The 24,937-nt window shown below is 37.2% G+C and overlaps 1 protein-coding gene across 6 annotated transcripts in view; it reads left to right on the top strand.

The window, feature by feature from the left end:
• Positions 1-20,650, top strand: part of LOC126356406 (lethal(3)malignant brain tumor-like protein 3) — an 89,371-nt gene extending 68,721 nt beyond the window's left edge. For all 6 annotated transcript variants that reach the window (XM_050007368.1, XM_050007370.1, XM_050007369.1 and 3 more), the window contains 2 exons: positions 12,656-12,784; positions 17,871-20,650. In XM_050007368.1, coding sequence (XP_049863325.1) covers positions 12,656-12,784; positions 17,871-18,405 — 664 coding nt within the window. In that variant the 3' untranslated portion in view covers positions 18,406-20,650. The remainder of the gene's footprint in view (positions 1-12,655; positions 12,785-17,870) is intronic.
• The last annotated feature ends 4,287 nt before the right edge of the window (positions 20,651-24,937 follow it).

The raw sequence follows: 24,937 nt of genomic DNA on the forward strand, positions 1-24,937 counted from the left end.
AGCTGCAATCCTTGCATGTATTTTTTTCTCTCATATCATTGTTCTCAGTTACCAGTGACCCAAGATATTTAAAGCCCTCACAGTATTCATATTCTTTTCTGTTCACAGTCATGCTTCTTTCTCCTTCACTTTATCTTTTCCTAGATGTTGGTCTTTGACTGGTTAATGGTCAGCCCCATCTCTCCAGGTCCTGTTTCCTCCTGGATAACAAATCAATATCATCTGCAAACACATGCTCCTGAGTCACTCTATTAAACAGTGTTCCCCCATGGTTGTTGCTTTGTGTCTTTCGCATTACACTCTCCAAGGCGACATTAATCAGAATAATGGAGACCACATCACCCTGCCGCAGTCCTTGGTTTACTTCAGATGCCTTTGATAAAGTGCCCTCAATCTTTATTTTGCCCACTGTTCTTCTGAAAGTCATTTGAACCAATCTTATCAGTTTGTTAGGGACTCCTGCCTCTTGCATTGCCTTCCAAAGTTGATCCCTTTTGATACTGTCATTAGCTTGTTTGAAGTCAATGAACAGCTGGTGGACATCGATGTTGTACTCGTAACATTTTTCAAGGATCTGTCTGATAGTGAAAATCTGGTCTGTAGTGGATCTGTTAGATCTGAAACCACACTGGTAGTTTCCTAATACTCTTATACGTATGTTGTTAACTGCCCAGCCATGATTTTTCCTAATACTTTATATGCTATACAGAGCAGTGCAATTCCTCTCTAATTCCCGTGGTCACCTTTATCATATTTCTTATGTATAGGGCTGAGTATTGCTGTTCTGGCATATTTTCTTTCCACCATATATCCACTATAATCTCATGCAAAACCTTTAATAGTTTTTCTCCACCATATTTTATCATTTCTGCTGTAATATTGTCTTCTCCCGGAGCTTTATTGTTTTTAAGAGTTTTGATACTAGCTTTAACTTCTTCAGTGTGGGTTCTGCTACTGATCCCTGGTGCTCTTCACCTCTGTTTACTTCCTGCTTCACCTCTTCTGCCATACCAGCTTCAACCCTACCTTCGTTTTCCAATTCTGCATTCAGTAGTTCACTAAAATACTCCACCCATCTGTCTAAAATCTGTTCTTTTTCTCCAATCAGATTTCCCTCCTTATCTTTACAGAAAACTGCTCTGGGTTGGAATCCTTTCCTTGTATCATTTACACTCATATAGAATTTCCTCGTTTCTTGAGCAGTATCTCTCTCTCCTAACACATCAATCCACCGTTTTTCAAATTCTCTCTTTTTCTTCATGCATTCCTTATCTGCTACCCTTCTATTCTCCTGTATTTTTCTCCAGTACCTCTAGTTCTCCGGTGCAGCATTCTTTTTCTTGCCTCATTTCTTTCTTCTATCTTCCTCCTACAGTCTTCATCAAACCAGCTCTGGGTTCTCGATTGTTTCTTTCTGTCAGTACAGTTTCAGCTGTCTCATGTATTATTCCTTTAACTGTTTCCCATCTTTCTTTAATATCTTCTCTTGCCCACTCTTCGGCTTCATTAAGTCTGTTTCCAAGATAGTTTTATACTGTTGTACTGTATTTTCATCATTTTTTAAACTTGGTATCATCAAACCTGGGCGCGACATCGTTCTTGATCTGTCTATAATTGGCTATCCTCTGTCTGTATTTGATTCTCACCAAATAATTATCACTGCCTCCATCTGCACCACGACAGATATCCACCTCTAATATATCTGAAACATGTCGTCTATCTATGAGTATGTGATAAATTTGATTTTTTGTGATCCCATCTGGGGAGGTCCATGTAACTTTCCTTTTTTGCATCCATGTGCTTCTAATAATCATGTTATTCCTCATGGCAAAATAAATTAGTCTGATACCATTATCATCAGAAATATCATGCAGACTCTCCTTACCAGCTGTTTTCCTGTATGTGATTCGTTTTTCTACTTGAGCATTGAAGTCCCCTTAACCACTTTAACATCATGCTTTGCCACCCTTGCTATTTCCAGCTCCATTTGCTCATAGAATACATCTTTTTCCACCGACTCTGCATCTTCTGTTGGTGATATGTACATGTTGTTGTTGTGGCCTTCAGTTCAGAGACTGGTTTGATGCAGCTCTCCATGCAACTCTATCCTGTGCAAGCTTCTTCATTTCCCAGTACCTACTGCAACCTACTCCCTTCTGAATCTGTTTAGTGTTTTCATCTCTTGGTCTCCCTCTACCCCACTGTTCCAGCAAAATATTTTCTTCCCACCATATTTCCACTATAATCTCATGCAAAATCCTTACTAGTTTTTCTGCCGTAATATTGTCTTCTCCTAAAGCTCGTTTTTAAGAGTCTTGATACTAACTCTAACTTCTTCCAGTGCGGGTTCTGCTACTGATCGCTGGCACTGTTCATCTCTGTTTACTTCTTGCTCTACCTTTTCTGCCATACTGTCATCAACCCCACCTTTATTTTCTGATTCTGCATTCAGTAATTCACTAAAATACTCCACTCATCTGTCTAAAATCTGGTCTTTTCCTCCAGTCAGATTTTCCTCCTTATGTTTACAGTTTCATCCTTTGATATAGAGTGATGCCTTCCTGTTGAACCAATAGGAACTGGAGCACTTACAGTCTTCAGAACATCGTGAACAGGAAGTGAGCACTGATGGTGTTGTTGCTGTCCATAAGCTGGAAACCTGTATCTAGTATCTGATCCATGTGGTAGTGTAAAGTTCACTACAGTTTTGTTTGACTCATAACTAGTGTCTATAATCTTTGCAATTCATCAGTCACAGTCATACACACATGCCACAACATCCCCTCTCAGCGTGTGAATCTGAATATTATCCTGCTGTTTCTGAGGTGTTGGCTGAACAAATGAAATTTCTTCTTTTGTGCAATATGAGTTCACCCATCACTTTTAGTCCAAAAATGTGTCTTCTGAATTCCTTTCATAGGAGTAGTTTGTTTGAACCATTCTTCTTTTTTCTGCTCATGGAATTCTGCGATTTCCTCTTTGGACAAAACAGTGAGGGCTGTCGATATGCAAGATTTCACGACTCTCATAAAATCCTCAGCATTCTGAATCACAGCTGCATTTGGTCTGGAAAAATTATGTTTTGTAACATGGTGCTTCAGCAGGCACCTACACAATCACCACTATCACAAAGCCTCTTCCCATGACCAGTAGCACTGTATACCCAGTCAGTTGGCACAAGTGACTTACTCAATTCAAACAGCTGGTAATGATTTTTAAAATGACTAGGAGCACCATCAGAAATAATGATGATCTTCTTTGTCTCTGTTTGCAGTTGAAGAATTTTGCACATTGCTAGCAAAGCATGTGCTGAGAGATGTCCTGTGTCATCACTTATAACTGCAAAACTTGTGGTCTTGTTTTGAAAAAAAAAAAAAAAAAAAAAAAAAAAAAAAAAAAAAAAAAAAAAAAAAAACTCCTGTAAAAATTGAAACCTGGTCATTACTCCAATGATACTCTTGTACTTCTTGTGGGAGGATTACAGACCAGTTCTCAGCAAAATCGCAGTGAAGCACTAATCGTAGTTCTTCAGCCTGTACACACCGTTTCGCTTCTGCATGGTGGGGGTGTTGCAATTTCTTCAGATACTGGTGTGTTACTGCTTTCACTGACCATTTACAAAGTTCATCAATGAAACTGTCAAAGGCAACAGTTTTCTTAATTAGTTTATTTTCCTCCCATGTCACATATGTAATTTCTGCAGAGTTATCTGCTATGTCTTCCAGGTCAAATGTCTGTAAAGACAGTCCTCCCTTTCCAGGGCAGTCACCACATTCTTGAAACAAAAAAGACTTTCACTTTACATCACAGACTACTAATGACTTCAAACGCCCAACCATGGTGTCATAGGTCACCTGCTCCAGTAAGTTCAAAATTTGCACAGTACACACATAAACAGACATCTGCTGGGTGGATGTGGAACTACCCACTTAGGTCGTAGTGCATAAATTTTTGATCTTCCCATATGCGCAGTTGTATAGTTGCTCTTATAAATTGCAGACATTTCCTTAATATTGTGAGTCATGTACATCTTCACTTTCACAACTTTTTGATCTTCCACTGTTACAGTTAAAGCATCTATTTTGTTGGCACTCTGGCGAGAACAGTCCCATTTATCTTAGAGATAAAATGTCTGCACTATTTGAACTTGAGCTGCTTCTACAGGATGATCATAATAGTGATCTGGTCTTCCAAAGACGCCTTTTACAGTCCTCACATTTCTTGATTTGTCTGCCGTGTACTTTGATACTGGTGGAAAGTGGTTCAAAATTGTTTTCTTTGAAAATGTCTCTGGAATAATAGTAAAAACTTGCACCTTCTCACTGTAGGATGCACAATATTCAACAGCTGAATTGATATTTGTGAAAAATTCCTGGCAAGAAGTCGATCAGTTGTAGAATTTTGGAACACACATTATGTTAGAGTATAATGACTTTTCTGGAAACTAGAAATCTACTCTAGGAATCAGCATGGGACTCGAAAAAAACATGAAACCCAGCTCATGCTATTCGTCCACGAGACTGAAAGGGCTATAGACACATGTTCCCAGGTAGATGCCGTGTTTCTTGACTTCCGCAAGGCATTCGATACAGTTCTCCACAGTCGTTTAATGAACAAAGTAAGAGCATATGGACTATCAGACCAATTGTGTGATTGGATTGAAGAGTTTCTAGATAACAGAACGCAGCATGTTATTCTCAATGGAGAGAAGTCTTCAGAAGTAAGAGTGACTTCAGGTGTGCCGCAGGGGAGTGTCGTAGGACCGTTGCTATTCACAATATACATAAATGACCTTGTGGTTGACATCGGAAGTTCACTGAGGCTTTTTGCGGATGATGCTGTGGTATATCGAGTGGTTGTAACAATGGAAAATTGTACTGAAATGCAGGAGGATCTGCAGCGAATTGACGCATGGTGCAGGGAATGGCAATTGAATCTCAATGTAGACAAGTGTAATGTGCTGCAAATACATAGAAAGAAAGATCCCTTATCTTTTAGCTACAATATAGCAGGTCAGCAACTGGAAGCAGTTAATTCCATAAATTATCTGGGAGTACGCATTAGGAGTGATTGAAAACGGAATGATCATATAAAGTTGATCATCAGTAAAGCAGATGCCAGACTGAGATTCATTGGAAGAATCCTAGGGAAATGCAATCTGAAAACAAAGGAAGGAGGTTACACTACACTATTTCGCCCACTGCTTGAATACTGCTCAGCAGTGTGGGATCCGTGCCAGATAGGGTTGATAGAAGAGAGACAGAAGATCCAACAGAGAGCAGCGCGCTTCATTACAGGATCATTTAGTAATTGCAAAAGCATTACAGAGATGATAGATAAACTCCAGTGGAAGACTCTGCAGGAGAGACGCTTAGTAGCTCGGTACGGGCTTTTGTGGAAGTTTCGAGAAAATACCTTCACTGAGGAGTCAAGCAGTATATTGCTCCCTCCTATGTATATCTCGCGAAGAGACCATGAGGATAAAATTGAAGAGATTAGAGCCCACACAAAGGCATACCGACAATCCTTTTTTTCCGTGAACAATACGAGACTGGAATAGAAAGGAGAACCAATATAGGTACTCAAGGTACCGTCCGCCACACACCGTCAGATGGCTTGTAGAGTATGGATGTAGATGTAGATGTAGCACTGAACAACTACAGTACAGAAACCTGCAATGAGTGAACAACCATGACAAAGAAACTTGCAAGAAACTACAACAAAGTGTAAGAAATTTCTGCAACAGTGAAAGTGAAAAGAAATAACTGCAGCAAAGAAACTGATAAGAAATAACTGCAGCAAAGAAACTGATAAGAAATAACCGCAACAAAGAAAATGATAAGAAATAAACATTATAACAAAGAAATTAGTAAGAAACAACTTCAGTGAGACATACTTTACCCTTGAAAGTTAAAAAAAATGATTTTTTTAAAAATAAAACCTGTCCAACTTAAATGTGAAAGCTCTCCTTTACAAATAATGTAGTACTTCATGGTACTAATCAACAGAAAAAAGCTAACTGTTCTGGATTGGCATTTTTGAAAAAAAAATTTCTGTAAATTATAAAAAATATTTAAAAGGCGACAGTAAAAGAACTTTTACAGATACTTCCAAATGGAGAATACCATTGTAATCATAAAGCAATTGTCTTTCAAACAAAAAGCTCTAACAAAATATCTAAGACTGCTACAGGGATACAGCATTTTAAAAAAGAATTCCAAAATTCGCATCTTCACAATGGTGTTTGCAGTTTCATCTTTGGAGGCCTGTATCTCGGGGCAGAAAGTTTTTTGGATAAAACAAAAAATATGTTTTTTTTTACTTATTCCTGAATTTTAACATATGCTAAATTCAATAACATGCAAGACTATGAAGGTAACCCCCCAGCCTGAAGTGTTACAGACTACACCAGTCATGTTAATTCAGGATTTCACTGTGATGGTCTATGGATAACCTCAAACTTGAGGCCAGAATTAAAACTTTGCCAGTTCTGCACTAGACAGATAGGTCTAATTGTGTACCAAAACATTGACTACAAACCCCATATTAGCATGACTAGAGGAATGAAAAACTATTGTACACAGATGAAATCTACTGTACCAGTATTTTTTTTTTCTTTATTTTTTTTTTTTATTCTGTGGCCAATCCGTTTTTAGACACAATGTGCTGAGGGCAAACCTTTAAGAATGAATTGAATACTAAACTGGATGGAAACTGGAGAAAATAATGTCAGCTTTGGAATTTCAAATTAGAAGATAATATAAAATTAGCATTGTTGAGCAGAACTCTCATATTGAACCACACTTAAGGTAAGAAAGAGAAGTTATGTTGGGTAGTGTGTACTTCTGTGCTTAAAAATAACTTGGTAACATCATTAGGTAAAAAGTCAGTTTAGGATTTTAAAAGACCAAATAAATCACTAACTTTGGGAAAAACATTAGTTGCTGCCATCTTCAGCTATGCTTTAGGGTACCTAAAAAAATTATAAATGAAAATGGATATGTTTAACATTCAGAATCAAAGAAAATTTTTTGTTGCACTGCAAAATGAAAAGGTGATTTTTAGACACATCCATTATCTCCATACATATAAACTGAAGTTGCTAGCTGAGTCCATCTGTATACACAGGCTAATCTCAGAAACTGCTGTAGGGATTTTGTTCTGGTTCTGACTAATAGGTACACTTATTCATGAGGTAGATTTTTGCATATAAATTATAAATATTTCTTAAAAAGCGCTAAATTATAATGCATTAAACTTAAGGTTGTGAAGAAAATGCCGTTGCCACCTAATGAACAACTGCCATAACTCGAGAGCAGCAGAGTGCTGAGAATGCAGCAAGTGCACTCTTAGATGCAGCTAGTGTGATGGTTCAGAGGTGGAGCATGTAGCTATAATGGAAAAGTTGTGGGGTCGAACCCCAGCTAGGTCACCTTTTTCAGTCTAACTTTTGACCTAGCAATCACCTCTCGTTGACACAGAGACAAGCATTTCAAAATTTGGCAATAATTCCTGAGTGTCAGTATCTGCTTCCCTCAAATCGGCAAATACAGTTCACAGTCTTAATCCCCCCCCATGAACCATGGACCTGGCCGTTGGTGGGGAGGCTTGCGTGCCTCAGCGATACAGATGGCCGTACCGTAGGTGCAACCACAACGGAGGGGTATCTGTTGAGAGGCCAGACAAACGCGTGGTTCCTGAAGAGGGGCAGCAGCCTTTTCAGTAGTTGTAGGGGCAACAGTCTGGATGATTGACTGATCTGGCCTTGCAACATTAACCAAAACGGCCTTGCTGTGCTGGTACTGCGAACGGCTGAAAGCAAGGGAAACTACAGCCGTAATTTTTCCCGAGGACATGCAGCTTTACTGTATGATTAAATGATGATGGCATCCTCTTGGGTAAAATATTCCGGAGGTAAAATAGTCCCCCATTCGGATCTCCGGGCGGGGACTACTCAGGAGGATGTCGTTATCAGGAGAAAGAAATCTGGCGTTCTACGGATCGGAGCGTGGAATGTCAGATCCCTTAATTGGGCAGGTAGGTTAGAAAATTTAAAAAGGGAAATGGATAGGTTAAAGTTAGATATAGTGGGAATTAGTGAAGTTCGGTGGCAGGAGGAACAAGACTTCTGGTCAGGTGACTACAGGGTTATAAACACAAAATCAAGTAGGGGTAATGCAGGAGTATGTTTAGTAATGAATAGGAAAATAGGAATGCGGGTAAGCTACTACAAACAGCATAGTGAACGCATTATTGTGGCCAAGATAGATACGAAGCCCACACCTACTACAGTAGTACAAGTTTATATGCCAACTAGCTCTGCAGATGACGAAGAAATTGAAGAAATGTACGATGAAATAAAAGAAATTATTCAGATAGTGAAGGGAGATGAAAATTTAATAGTAATGGGTGACTGGAATTCGAGTGTAGGGAAAGGGAGAGAAGGAAACATAGTAGGTGAATATGGATTGGGGCAAAAAAATGAAAGAGGAAGCCGCCTAGTAGAATTCTGCACAGAGCACAACTTAATCATAGGTAACACTTGGTTTAAGAATCATGAAAGAAGGTTGTATACGTGGAAGAACCCTGGAGATACTAAAAGGTATCAGATAGATTATATAATGGTAAGACAGAGATTTAGGAACCAGGTTTTAAGTTGTAAGACATTTCCAGGGGCACATGTGGACTCTGACCACAATCTATTGGTTATGACCTGTAGATTAAAACTGAAGAAACTGCAAAAATGTGGGAAATTAAGGAGATGGGACCTGGATAAACTGAAAGAACCAGAGGTTGTACAGAGTTTCAGGGAGAGCATAAGGGAACAATTGACAGGAATAGGGGAAAGAAATACAGTAGAAGAAGAATGGGTAGCTCTGAGGGATGAAGTAGTGAAGGCAGCAGAGGATAAAGTAGGTAAAAAGACGAGGGCTGCTAGAAATCCTTGGGTAACAGAAGAAATATTGAATTTAATTGATGAAAGGAGAAAATATAAAAATGCAGTAAATGAAGCAGGCAAAAAGGAATACAAACGTCTCAAAAATGAGATCGACAGGAAGTGCAAAATGGCTAAACAGGGATGGCTAGAGGACAAATGTAAGGATGTAGAAGCTTATCTCACTAGAGGTAAGATAGATACTGCCTACAGGAAAATTAAAGAGACCTTTGGAGAGAAGAGAACCACGTGTATGAATATCAAGAGCTCAGATGGCAACCCAGTTCTAAGCAAAGAAGGGAAGGCAGAAAGGTGGAAGGAGTATATAGAAGGTTTGTACAAGGGTGATGTACTTGAGGACAATATTATGGAAATGGAAGAGGATGTAGATGAAGACGAAATGGGAGATACGATACTGGGTAAAGAGTTTGACAGAGCACTGAAAGACCTGAGTCGAAACAAGGCCCCCGGAGTAGACAACATTCCATTAGAACTACTGACGGCCTTGGGAGAGCCAGTCATGACAAAACTCTACAATCTGGTGAGCAAGATGTATGAGACAGGCAAAATACCCTCAGACTTCAAGAAGAATATAATAATTCCAATCCCAAAGAAAGCAGGTGCTGACAGATGTGAAAATTACCGAACTATCAGTTTAATAAGTCACAGTTGCAAAATACTAACGCGAATTCCTTACAGACGAATGGAAAAACTGGTAGATGCGGACCTCGGGGAGGATCAGTTTGGATTCCGTCGAAATGTTGGAACACGTGAGGCAATACTGACGTTACGACTTATCTTAGAAGAAAGATTAAGAAAAGGCAAACCTACGTTTCTAGCATTTGTAGACTTAGAGAAAGCTTTTGACAATGTTGACTGGAATACTCTTTTTCAAATTCTAAAGGTGGCAGGGGTAAAATACAGGGAGCGAAAGGCTATTTACAATTTGTACAGAAACCAGATGGCAGTCATAAGAGTCGAGGGGCATGAAAGGAAAGCAGTGGTTGGGAAAGGAGTGAGACAGGGTTGTAACCTCTCCCCGATGTTATTCAATCTGTATATTGAGCAAGCAGTAAAGGAAACAAAAGAAAAATTTGGAGTAGGTATTAAAATTCATGGAGACGAAGTAAAAACTTTGAGGTTCACCGATGACATTGTAATTTTGTCAGAGACGGCAAAGGACTTGGAAGAGCAGTTGAACGGAATGGACAGTGTCTTGAAAAGAGGATATAAGATGAACATCAACAAAAGCAAAATGAGGATAATGGAATGTAGTCAAATTAAATCGGTTGATGCTGAGGGAATTAGATTAGGAAATGAGACACTTAAAGTAGTAAAGGAGTTTTGCAATTTAGGAAGTAAAATAACTGTTGATGGTCGAAGTAGAGAGGATATAAAATGTAGACTGGCAATGGCAAGGAAAGCGTTTCTGAAGAAGAGAAATTTGTTAACATCGAATGTAGATTTAAGTGTCAGGAAATCATTTCTGAAAATATTTGTTTGGAGTGTAGCCATGTATGGAAGTGAAACATGGACGATAACTAGTTTGGACAAGAAGAGCATAGAAGCTTTCGAAATGTGGTGCTACAGAAGAATACTGAAGATAAGGTGGATAGATCACGTAACTAATGAGGAGGTATTGAATAGGATTGGGGAGAAGAGAAGTTTGTGGCACAACTTGACTAGAAGAAGGGATCGGTTGGTATGACATGTTTTGAGGCATCAAGGGATCACAAATTTAGCATTGGAGGGCAGTGTGGAGGGTAAAAATCGTAGAGGGAGACCGAGAGATGAGTACACTAAGCAGATTCAGAAGGATGTAGGTTGTAGTAGGTACTGGGAGATGAAGCAGCTTGCACAGGATAGAGTAGCATGGAGAGCTGCATCAAACCAGTCTCAGAACTGAAGACAACAACAACAACAGTCTTAATTCACTGAAAATTCTTCAAACAATGGGTTGTGAGGTGCTCACCTTTGAAGTATCATAAAAAATTATACCACTAACAAAATGATAACCATCTAATCATCAAGTTGTAATGTGAGACTTAAAATTTGGAAGAAGCAGGTATTTTTAACCAATAGTTTTTCTGCAATCATTTGAGAACAACTGCACGGTGGAAAGATGTGTGAATCCAAAATATATGGTGCTTTATTTTTTATGCTACAAGTAAGAAATACTTCAGGAACTTTTTGGTATTTAAATACAATATGTTGTTTCAGCAGCATAGCAGATGACTTCATTTTCAACTTTCAGCTTTTCTTGAATTAAAGCTAGCTGTGGATACGATTCCTTGAGTGCCACAGTTAAGAATTATGTCATAAAGAGTGTTCAACGTGGAGTTGCAGCATTGAGTGTGAATAACGCATTACAGTGTGTTCTACGCTTCACAAGAGGACTGCTGTAACATGAGCTAAACATTTAGATAATGCCCATTTTTTCTGATTTTTTCGTTTATGTGTGCCACCTCAGCCAGCCTGCAATACATATTGACTCACTCATATATCCACAGTTCGCATACAATGTTGTTGAAGTTGGTTGTAAATATATTACTCTCATCATGAACTATTCCCATCATTGCCATGAGACATCACTCCAAACTCCAATTCTGTATGGAACATACATTTCCTAGCTTGCACTGGTTAAGTCAAGTAAGTTATGTGAAAGTGATGGTATTGATGTATGTAATGTCGTTCTCTGAATTTTATTCATATCTCTACACTGTGGCCCATAAACAAAACACGCTAAGGCAGATAAGTCATCTGTTCATAGATACTTAATGCTACCTGTGCGAAGCCAGGCTGGGACACTTGTCTTGCATAATTTCTGTTTCTTACATTAAGTGTGGTTCAACTCATCAGGGCTACCAAGATTTTTAATGACATAAGATTTTTGAAATGCAGAAAAAAGTTAGAGATTAAATATGATCACTTGGAAATGTTGAGTGATACTGATACTGGGCAGTCTTTGCTGAATATTGTGAACTTTACTGCATAGGAAAGAAAATACTGAAAGCGGTTGTTGGACATTGTCACATTTACATACAAAAATTGTCTTTATAGCAATATTTTTCATTTGCTATTATTATTATTATTATTATTATTATTAAACAGTGGAATATTCAGGATGGAATAATGATGATATTATGAAAAGAATAGATTGCTACTCACTATATAGAAGGGACGTTGAGATGCAGACAGGCACAACAAAAGGACTACTAAACATGTAAGCTTTCAGCCAGGAGGCCTTCTTCTGAAATGGCAAAACAGCCCCCCCCCCCCCCCCCCCACACACACACACACAATATATATATTCACTCAAATGTAGCTCAGACATGCATGTCAACTGTCTCTGGCTCCCAAGGCCAGAGTATGGCCTTGGCGGCAGAGACAATGGTCGTGTGTGTGTGTGTGTGTGTGTGTGTGTGTGTGTGTGTGTGTGTGTGTGCGCGCGCACGGTTCAACATCTTCACTATTTGCTGAGTGTTATTATTATTATTATTATTATTATTATTATTATTTTGGTTTACAGTTTAAATTTGTATGGTTGTGATTGTTTAATCAAACATTGCTATCACAGATAAAAAGTAATCTCTGTGTCAAAAAGCACATTCCAAAATTATATACAATCAAATATACAGAGGTGAAGCCAAGTCACATAATACTGAGAGTGGAAGGGGAAAGTGAAGTCCAAACTGAAATGAAATTATTGGAATGTTGTAGGAAAGTTCAGGAGCCCCACAAGAATCCAGTAGGACGGCCAGCAAAGCGTCGTCGAGTGGAGAGTTGTGAAGAACCAAAATCACTGATAGTTGTCCAAGATGAAGAGGAACCAGCAGCAAAAAAGGATCGGTAAGCGAGCGGCAAAAATTTTCATATTATTCTTCTCTGATTGTTTGCCTCTGCGCTGTTTAAGCCCTGTAAGAACTGAAGACTATTTGCAACTGTGATTTCCAAATCCTGAATACAAGCAATCAAATGACGTATAGTGTAGGCCTGCAGGAATGATATTACAGATATTTGTATCAGAAAACATCCACTTTGAAGTGTAGATAATGAAGAATACTGATAATAGTTTCTGCGCCTTCTACTACAGCTGTGCAAATCACATATATTGACAAAAGCGAATTGGGTGATACAGATGTAAAATATAGAATATGACAAAGCAGGAAAGTATGAATTCATTTGTGTGAGACAAAAACATTTCAGGAAACAATAAGAAAGAGTGGGTAGACCAGTGGTTGAATTGGTCCTCTTCTGTGGATCAGAACTGTGGATTTTAAATACTGACCTTAGAAGGATACTAATAGCTGTTGAAAGAGATTATTTACAAAGGAGCACCAAAATATTATTAATCGAAAGAAAACCTAATGATGAAGTAAGAGCTAGAATGACGGAAAACGAAACAATGATAGACAGGACTGAAAGAAAATCATCAAAGTAATATGGAAATTTATTGAGAACACCAGATCATCAGTGGCCAAAGAAAATTTTTGAATGGAAACAACCTGGCAGATGTAAACACTGCAGACCAAAACATTCTTGGAAAGACCACATCAATAAAATAGTGGAGCATCACAATGTGAACACAGAGGATGCCCTGAGAGAGAGGCTTGGCAGGAGGTAATAGGGATACAACAAAACATTGTTATTAATTGATGTTGCTGTCAGTTACTCCTTTAATAACAATATAAAAATTAAAATGCACTTGATCCTGACTGTTATTATTAATCAGAAATACAACTAATAAGCAAATGTGGAGGTAGTTGCATATTTGTAAAAGACAAGATTACTGCTACACCTCTTGATATTTGCAATTCGTATAGTATTGAAAAAGATATAGAACTGTCAGGTATAGAGCTTACAGATCTAAATGTTTATGTAATAGCACTTTACATGTCACCCTCTGGTAACATAGAGACTTTCTACAAAAATCTAGCACCAGTAACAGAAAATCTAAGTAAAAGAAAATCATATAGTGTTCTAATATGTGGTGACTATAATATAGATTTTCTCTCAGAAAACTCTAGCCATCTAAGCATTAAAAATTTTGTGAACAGCTACAACCTAGACCTAATGGTTAACACTCCAACCAGGATAACAAATCACAGTACCACTTGTCTGGATCAAGTAGCAAGCAATATAAATTGTGCTGTATCCTCTGTCAAACTAGGATTTTCAGATCACAATGCATTAATTATGCAGGTCTGGTTGCAAAATAACAGTCACGAACACAATAAAACCACTGTACAGAGGAGAAACTTCAATAAAACCCACATGCATACTTTCCTCTTTGATATACAAAATGAAAACTGGCAAAATGTATATGAGGCTCAAACAGTAGACAGCAAATATGAAGCATTCTTGGATATTTTCTGTTATTATTTTAATTGCCACTTTCCCTTACAAACAAAATGTATCAACAAAGATAGGAAACTCTCCAGCTGGATCACCCCAGGAATCATTAGATCATCACAAAGAAAAAGAGAACTTTTTTACATTAGCAAATCCAAACTAGGTAGTAGTGAAGCATTTGAGTCATACTTTACTCTATATAAAAAGATATTAAGGAACATAGTAAATGCACCCAAAAAGCTACAGAATGATAACTGCCTCGAATTGTCCTCAAATAAGAGCAAAAGCATGTGGCAACTTATTAATATGAATACTAATAGAGGAAAACAACTAAAAAGTGATATTAGCTTAAAAATAAATGGAAAATTAGTCTCCAGTGGGAAAGAAACAGCAGAGGAATTCAATAACTACTTTACAGAAACAGTAGAAAACCTGGCCAACCATCTTAAAAATAGCTGTCCCTTACAACTAGAACCAAACTTATGCTCTGAGACTCTATTTTTAAGGCCTGCATCTGAAATTGAAATAGAAGACCCCACATAATAAACTTCTCATTCCTGAATGGTGCATTTCCTGGTATGCTCAAAATTGCAAAAATTATACCCGTCCACAAAAAAGGGAGCAAAGAGGTTCCCAGTAATTATCGACCCATTGTACTGCTTTCAACTTTTAGTAAAGTATTTGAATATATAATGGCCACAAGAATCATGTCCTTTCTAGACAAAGAAAATATCCTCTCACCTGCTCAGTTCGGCTTCCAAAGTAAGAAAGCTACAACTGATGCAATTCAAGAATTTCTAGATCATGTACTGGAGCTTGTCGACAAAAAACTCCTAGCCATAGGTATCTTCTTAGATCTAGTATACTTTTGCAAAAGATGCTTTCCTATGGAATAAGAGGAAATGCCTATGACTGGTTTAAAAGCTATCTGGAAGATCGACAGCAGTATGTTGAATTAAATGAAACTAAGCTCTCAGGTACAGCTAGCACTGTACATTCCTCCATACATACCATAAAGCAAGGCGTTCCCCAAGGCTCCGCCCCTGGGCCCGTTGCTGTTCTTACTTTACATAAATGACCTTCCTCACAGCCTATCAGACGCAAAAACCCTTTTGTTTGCTGATGACATCTCTATACTCGTATCTGCGCCCGAACAAATTCTCAAATCTAATATAGATAGGACCACAGATCAAATAAGTCGATGGCTTCAAAGTAACAGGCTGCTGCTTAATGCAAAAAAGACAATTGGAATAACCTTCCACACGGCCCAAAACAGAAATCCATTACTACCAACTATATCACTGGAAAAAAATAATGTTAAACTTGAAAATGAAATAAAATTTTTGGGGGTCACTATTACTGATACGCTCACATGGAAAAGGCACATTGATGTTACCAGCACAAAACTTAGTAAAGTATGCTTCATGATTAGATCAATAAGGAATGTCACTAACACAAGTACCCTAACCACAATGTACCATGCACTCTTTCACTCTGTACTTAACTACGGAATCATGTTCTGGGGCCAAAATTCTGAATCAATTAAGATATTCAAACTGCAGAAGAAGATAGTCAGAACAATTATGTTCAAAAAACAAAGACACACTTGTAAACCATTATTTAAGAAACTAAATATTTTGCCCCTCCCATGCCAATACATACTAGAATTATTATTCTTTACCAAAAAAAGTATCAACAAAATTAGCAAAAATATGGATTACCACGATTATGACACAAGATCAGAAAGCTCTCTAAGAATACTTACCCACTCAACTAAACTGTACAGTGATGGTGTCAAGTGTATGGGAATAAAATTATATAATCATCTTCCAACTTTTATACAAGAAATCCAAGAAATAAATAAATTCACACAGACAGTGAAGTCTCTTTTAATAAAAGACTGCTTTTATACCATCCAGGAACATTTGGAATCAAAATTGTCTTAGTGCATGATAATGTATCAAAGCTGAATGTTGTTAAGTCAATTTTGTCACATCATGTAACAATTCTCTGTAAAGCTGTAACTTTAAGTAACATAATTTTGTAGGTAATGTAAAATAATCATTCTTCTGTGTTCTTGTTTACTGTTTTAGACTCCTGTAAACTGTATATTTGTATTGACTTATCCCATATCAGTTGTACAAGCCATTTTACTGATTTGATCTACGGGACAAATAATAAATAAATAAATGTACTTGGACATTAGTTTAAGAATGTCAGGGCCTTTCAAGAAGCACCTTTATTAGTTGGTCATATATTACAAATAAGCAAATGTAGATTGAAATTAGTTTAAGAAAGTTAGTGCCTTTAAAGATGCGCCTGCACGATCTGTTCTTATTGTTCACTTTCACACAGTAAATATGTGGATGATGATTCCGTGAGAGAACAAATAATGGACGTAATCAGAATAAATAAATATTCTCAAAATTTGTTGTGTGATACTTCTTTGAAGTGAAAATTGTATTGCACAAAGTTTTTTGAGGAGTATATCAGTATGCTGAAACCATTTTAGTCTATTATTAATATGGGCAGCCACTGTTCGACCACTGATATCTGTTCTTAGTGCCTATTTTCCAGTTTTTGAATTTTTGTAAGTTTCATCAATTGCTTTGAATCCTTCATGATTTTTGTGGTTTTGTTGACTGTGGGTCTTCAATTACTCTACATCTGCTGTCAGTGAACATTATAACTTAAGTTTTTATTACATAACTGGTGCTGATTTTGGAGCACTGTAGCTGCTGTGTTTGAAGCAAAAGAGTTTTTACAGCAATTAAGAATATAGTTACAACAAAAAGTTAAGAACTTCATTAATTTCATGTTGAGCAATAATGTTTTGTTTCACTTTTATGGTAGCCACTTGTAGTGTGCAGTTTGATGCTTAAATTAACTTCATTTCAAATTATAGCACAAAACTGAAATATCTTGACAAGTAAGAACATAATTGAGATGAGTGTACAGAATTTCAGCAGATTACATTCCATAATTATTGCCATGTCTTAAAAACAGATTCAGTTCTTATGCTTTCTTCACAAATCATAAAGATTTAAACAGGTTTTGTGTATCATTAAAGCTTTTTATTCCATCTTGTTACATTTTCCTTTATTGAGAGGATAATGATGGGCATTTTTATCTTTTTATCAGAAAATTCAGTTTCAGCTTTTATCCAACATTGTTTCTGTCAGTGAATTATTCAGACACATAAAAACAAATGAAAAATGGAGTTAATAAATATTGCTGAGGTTTGTTGCCATCAAAGTCTATTGTGATCCTCTAAGTCTGGTAACCTCTGAAATTTACACCTTTTCACTGCATAAATGTGTAAATTTCCTTATGTAATTTATATATACTATGAGTAGAGAAAATATACTAATCTACTGGTAGAAAATGAAAACACATAAATCACAAAAAATTATAAAAATTTTGATTTGAAAAGCTTGAAAATTTACATTGTTTTGTGTATTTCCATATACTTCCACTTCGTAAGTAGATTTTCTGTATCTGCATTGTAAATATTTTCAGTTCTTTGATCATTCATACAATGTATTTTGTGTAGCCATGTACTGAATCACACTTCTACATACAGGCACTTCTTGGAGTCCACCAGCATGCCAGTTGCCACAAGTGACTCAGCAGTACAAAGTGGCGAAGACTTGGGAAATGGTAGTACTGTTCGTGAAACGAGTACATCACCTAATCCTCTAGCATTTGCAAGTAGCTCACAAAAGGATTCAGCCGATATAACACAACTGGAACTGGAAGTTCGAAATAGTGTACGCAGCCCAGGTTATGATCCACAACCTTCTCAAGGACCGATACCGTGGACTCAGCACACAAAGTACCTTAATACATTCCTAGCTGCTGTCCCACAGCCTCCAGAGCTTGTCAGTCACTGGACTTCTAATGACGTATCAACATTTTTACGCAGCATACCTGGATGTGCCCATGCTGTTAATGCTTTTGCAGAACAAGAAGTGGATGGTGATGCATTAGTACTCATGTCACAAGACGACTTGGTGAAGGCAGGAGGTCTTAAACTGGGCCCAGCTGTGAAACTGTACAATTGTGTTGTTTTGTTGCGACAGTTAAAAGGTCAGGCAGAAGGACAGATACTGAGTTGATTTGTGTTTGAAGTGTGTGTATATACCTGTATAGTGTGCTGTAAATTCAGCATATGTGGTTATTGTTGATATATGTGAGAAATAGCTATATCTTTGTAGCTGGTAACTCAACATGTTTGCCATGGGAACTGCATAGACCTTTGTGCAGGAAACTGGTTTGATCAGTTCTGAGACAGTATTTCAGCCTTTATGACAATGTGCCGCAAGTGCCATAATAGACATAGTTTTGCAACTAGAGCTTTTCAATTTGTTCTACAGACTGAAAAGAAAAACATTTTTATCGATCCAGTGTGTCTTGAAAGATATTAATAAATCTGAGGATGCTTGCTTGATCAGTTTTTTTAGCAAAGTATATAGTAAAGAAGGTGAAGTTGCTTTTTTAGTATGAAAATGTATTTCTCACAATGTAAACTGTAGTGTTTGTAGTCACAGGGCCACTTCTTAGTTCCCTTAAATTATTAATATTCCCAAGTGATTATTAGATCTTTCCAGTAATCATTATTGTTTGTGGAAACAATAATTTCACATGTCTTTCTTGGCAGAACATACTTTTTCATACAGAGAAAGTAACATATCACACTCATAAATCATCATCATGGGCTGGAATTTCCAGAGTCACATTGATAAGATTAGAGGAACAATGGCAGTTACATGCATTGTTAAGCAGTATTACTTCTCCTGCATCCAGTACATGATCTGGATAGTCATTTGCCCAGAACCGACTAATTTACATTTCTCACTGTAAAGATAATTTCAATTATATAAGGGTATATATTTTCACTATTATTGCTTTGGACACATGACAAACCAAATAAATTACAACTGTTTGCTATACAAGGAACTTACTATCATTGTTCATTTGAAGCTATATGTATATTGGAATAAATGAAATAGCTCAAGTATACAGTTGTATCACGGTACCTACTATGTCATGAAGACTCACCAGTGTGTTGGCCTACTTTTTTCTCAGCTGTCCATCATTACACCTCTTTGATAATGGTTAAGTGTTACTGGCAAGAGCAGAGTTGCAAATCTACAGTGGCTGTCATCTCAGCAGTTACTGCTCTTCTGCATTCATAACAGATATGTTGTCAGATGGTGAAAGGGCAGCTGAAAGCATATTCTTCATATTAACATTACAAAATCCATAGACTACGGTAGTCCTTGTTAGGGATAAAAGCAGTCTGATAGAGGAGCGTATTGATTTGGTTTTGAGACCTTATGAAGAGGAAAATAGGCACATTGTGATAAAACAAAATCAAATAAGGGAAGTAAATAATCCACTATTTGCTCCAAAACCCTATAATAACAAGGAGGAAAAATGCAAAATAGAAGTACTGTACCAACTTTTCAGAAGAAAAGTCTCCTCTTCTGATAAACATGTAGGATGTATAGACGGGGAGATCAACTTTCAGTTCTGATGTAGAAAGGTGGTATTGAAAGTATATCACTCTGTTCTAAATTTTTCTGTTGGTTTCATTTGAAGGTGTGAATTAATTAGGGCTAAAAATATCACAAGTGGGTGCCCTTAAACCAGTAAACATACACACAAAATTGCTAGCTTTGCCCAATACTATTAAAATGTGTTATATATTGCAAGCTATTACTGTTGCATAGAAAAAATTGATGAGATATCATTTCATTGTATTTGTTATATAACGGCATTATGAAATATGTAATGCAAGAGAAAGGGGTGTTTGTTGAGGAAGAGGGACACTGAAAGCCATGATATGCATTTGTTTAGGAAGAGAAACAGCAAAAGACAAATGAACTTTTATTAATTTTATCTGTTTCAATATTACTGAACTTATTTTTGTCCTTTCTTGTATGTTCATTGTTTTTGTTGTTGAATTATCAGCTATTGATGTTTCTGTGTGTAGCATTTTCCTTGTGCCTTGTGATACAACTTTTGCAAGATATTTTGCATGTTTGTTGCTGAAATGTTAAGACTTTCTGTGTTTGCAAGCAAAATAAGAAAAGGGTGTATTACTTCTGAAACCAGTAATATTCTGTGTATATGTATATGTATATATATATATATATATATATGTGTGTGTGTGTGTGTGTGTGTGTGTGTGGTATAAATTTTTTGTACAAAAAATGAATTTTGACATGTATATTCCATTATAAAAATGAGGAAGCCGCATTATTTGTTTTGTTTTTGTGAGAGTTTTATTTTCAAAGTAGCTATCATGTCTTTCTTGGTAAACTATTAAATCTTTTATAATATATTATACAGTGACAACTTGTGAGATGTCTGTTTTATTTCTCAAATACCTATGGCAACATAAATATGAATTGGAGAACTATTGTCAAAATCAAAATGACTTCCCGTTTATATTCCATCAAGGACTTGACATTACCATATCAAAATTTCTAAAATATGCAATTCATGTAATTTAACTGGTAAGCTGAATGTTTGAGGAGTTTTTAAATGTGCACAGCAGTATCTTTACTATCTCATCAGGGTGACAACTTGTTTCAAAATTGGTAATTCCCAGGGAAATTGAATTTACTGGGAATGTCAGGAAAGTATGTAAGCAATTTTTGGTGGGGAAAGAAAAGTACTGTGGTGTTTTGTTGTAGATCGCTTAGATTCTTCTTACAAAATGATTGTTAATGGTGAAAACATGCATTGAACATTTATAATGTTTGTTTCTTCATTGCAAATACCTCCAGCAAGCTATGCTGACCTTGGGAATATTCATTGTTGTGTGTAGTAGTGGGTTATGTATGACTGCTGCCATACTTCGTTTGTGAGGCTGCCATAGCTGTTCTCCACCCAGGCCATGCATTTTTTCTTTGAATGGCAGTTTTTAAGGTCTTGATAAAGTCAACAAGTCACCAGCAGCTCTGCCAAAATCCCTTGTCAACAAGAAGTGGTTTAGTACATTGACAGAGACAAATAGCTGCCAATGAGCACTGTCTGGCTTCCACACCTGGTGTGAAGCAGTGGCAGTGTGTCCATCACACCACATTCCTTAGAGCAAGAAGCCTGAGAGCCTGGCGTGTGCAGCAGCATTATGCTGGTGGCTTCTTAAACAGTACTGCTTCATACATATGCTGATTTTGTCTTTACGACACAGGCATGGTACTTGGGGCCACACAGTGTTTGGAGTGATACCGTGACCAAACAGCTTGATGATCAGTGGAATAGTGGATGCCACAGTGGGCTGTATTGGACATCTGTATGCAGAGGCCACTTGTCTTGACCAAACAACGCCTGCTCTGATGATTGAATAGGTATATATCATTAATACTTTGATGGTGGATTGGTTTGCTCTTGTTGACAGCAGCATCACTTGAGGATGATTGCTGCAACACCGATTTCCCACCCATGTGATAACTTGTCTCAATGCCAATGCAGTACTGGTGGTAGTATGTGCACTAGTGAACTGAGCTGCAAGAGAACTTCAGTAATAGATGGAGAAAGTGAGTTCTGCTTTCACACTGCTATATGTTTTGGGTTCCTGGTTTCCAAGTCCATTTTCCATTGCACGAATCTGAGTGCGGTGCACTGTAATGTGTACATGAGAATTTGTCATTCACACAAAAGCAAAAGTAATATTTTTAATTTTTTATAAAGTATAAAAAGGGTTCCATGCTTAAACAAACATGTTTTACAGATCGATACTGAATATTTTGGCTTAGTTATTTTTTAGTAATTTTACTGCAAAGTGGTACTTTGCCAACTTTGTCATAGTGCCATGACTCAACATTAACAATGACCCTCATGTGAAGTGTGTTCAGTTGTAAACACAATGCATTGTTGCTATCGCAATCTATTGATATTATATTCCAGTGATAATGGCTCAAGTTGTCTTCTTGTGAGGAGTTTCCATATTTTTATATTACATAGGTTATAACACAGTGACATAGTATGGTAATGCGCAACAGTACTTACAGAATTTCCAGGGGCAGTAAAAGCTGATAATGTACATAATTTTAGCATGTTTCCTGCCACAGGCGTAGTGATGGGTGTTCCATTGCCAGACTAGGCCCTGCCACGGTGTTGGGCAGGGAGCTCTTCTGTGGCCACAATCAGCCTCACGGCAGTCAGTGTGTTACATAAACCATCGTCTAGCGTTCTGATTTCGACTAATCATTTAGGTCTAAACCTCTACATCATGGACATCACTGAGAATGCACAGAATATGGAAAAAGAATCAACTGCCACATGTTGTAAATTCTACATTGTTATCCTGCAGCAGGATGGGATAGAGATCTTAGCCCTAACGAAATCTCTTCTCAAAACTTGACATATTAGTCATTAGTGATACAAGATCCTTATGTCATCGATCAAAGGATTGAAAATAAGTATATTTTCTAAAATCTCTTATACTCAGTGATAGAGACGCATGTTCTTTGCACTTCAATATAAGGATATAGTCATTAGAAACAGCATACTTTGACAGGTGGCATGGAAGTAGAGGAGGATAATATTTGAAGTAAAAGAGTTAATGGCGAAACACACAAGAATATTAGCAAATGCCCATAAAGAGATTAGCAATCCAAGGGAAAATGAAAGATTTAATGCAACAGAAAATTAAATATTTTCTAGATAAGCATGTAATCAGTCACTGAAAAGAGTATAATATATTAGAACACTACATGTGAAATTACATTACCATAATAATTTTTATGATAAGGCATTTTATCATAACTTGACTGTTTTCTTTAGTACTTTTAGTCAAAGATCAGTCACTATGGAAGAAATAATGCAACATGCTTTGCAACTGCTCAGTGTTTTTGAGACTGCAGGAATTTTATTCATTGCGCCAAAGTTGGCTATCTTACAGTAGCTCTTTTTATGATCTGGTGACAAGAATATTTATGGACTGTTGTCAGTTCATTGAGCAACATAAAGAACAGTAAGTACCTCAAATTATATTCCTATTTTTTTTTTTTCTGTCAGTGTAAATTATAGTCCACTTCTCTGTCGGGTACAACAAAGGTGAAACCTGCACATATCCTTCTCTGTTGCTTGAACCATCAATGTATATTACAGGAATATATTGAGAATAGCTATGATATCACATAGGAACTTTGGAAGGACTTCAGTTTGATGAATTTTGGTTTGCAGGTATTTCCAGTATTTGTTCCATTCATAAAGAAGCCATATTTTCCTCATATTTCTGTTATTCGCAAGATGAGAGAGAGTCTCACACTTTTTGCTGTGTAGATGGTTAGTGTTACCATTCTTTGTAAAATATGACAATCCCAGAGTACTGTTCTGTGGATATGTAAAGGCCTTTCTATTGATTGCAGGAGTACGGCATAGCTCCGAGGCAGATGCATAGGCTTTTGCTCTGTAATTTGTCTAGCAGCATTAGATACATATTAGCAGCATTGTGGTCAAGCATACATCTATAATCTGTATGGGAATGTATCAATACGTTATACAGAGTAAGCAGAATGTTTAGCTGAGCCCCCCAGGATACTCTCATCATCTTTCTGGTAAGGTTCAATGCTTTTTTGCACATACTGTTGATGGTTTGATTACAAGGCTCCCAGCTCATTCTGGTATCAAAGAGAGTGCCAATAAATCCAATATGTGGTTTTAATTTTATTATATGAGCAGAGATTCTTACACTTCAAACTGCCTGGTACAGATTGTTTTGTGAAAAGAACAATTACTTATTTTTCTGGAGAAATCTGTAATCCACAGCTGTGTAATGTTTTACCAGTAAGTCCCTCACCTTTGAGTGTACACGCACAGCCTGATCCATACCACTGATTGACACAAACATACAAATATTGTTTGCATGCTGGAGGCTTTTCACAAGAGACTGGACAATTCTCTCTGCCTCGTTAGTATACAGTGCAAAGAGTTTGGGACTGAGGATTCCTCCTCATGGAATTGTTGGAAGGAGACATGATCCAGTTAGTTTATTCTGGAAGCAAACCTATATGCATTTTTTGGGAAGGATAGTGCCAATTCTGTAAATCAGCTGTGGCTGGATTCCTTAGTAGCACATTTATTTGAACATTATCATATGCCCCAACAACACCAAGAACGAATTTTGAATAAAAATCAGCATTAGTGGACGTGGCATGAGAAGTCATCCTCATTCTGCCAATGGTCTTGTCAGAGAGGGTGGACCAGCTGATAGAAGTTCAGGGTGTACTTTTACGCGTGAGGGTGGGTAACTGATCTAAAGATGGAAAAGGCAGAATAATCTGTAATGCTCAATAGCATGAGGATACAAAAGGCAATGGAAACCACTGCATTAAAGACACATTATGTGTATGTTGCCTGTAATTGAAAAATTATCATCATGATCTATCCATTGGTAAAATATTCCGGAATAGTCTCATATTCGGATCTCCAGGAGGGGAATGCCAAGGATGACATGACCATCAGAAAGAGACTGAATAACCAATGAAAGGACAACATTCTATGAGTTGGAGTGTCAGAAGCTTGACTGCGGTAGGAAGCTAGAAAATCTGGAAAGGGAAATGTACATGCTCAATCTAGATAAAGTGGGGGGGGGGGGGGGCAGTGAAATGAAATGGAAAGAAGTCTGGATTT

Source organism: Schistocerca gregaria, chromosome 1, assembly GCF_023897955.1.
Source record: "Schistocerca gregaria isolate iqSchGreg1 chromosome 1, iqSchGreg1.2, whole genome shotgun sequence".
NCBI classification, from domain to species: Eukaryota; Metazoa; Arthropoda; class Insecta; order Orthoptera; family Acrididae; genus Schistocerca; species Schistocerca gregaria.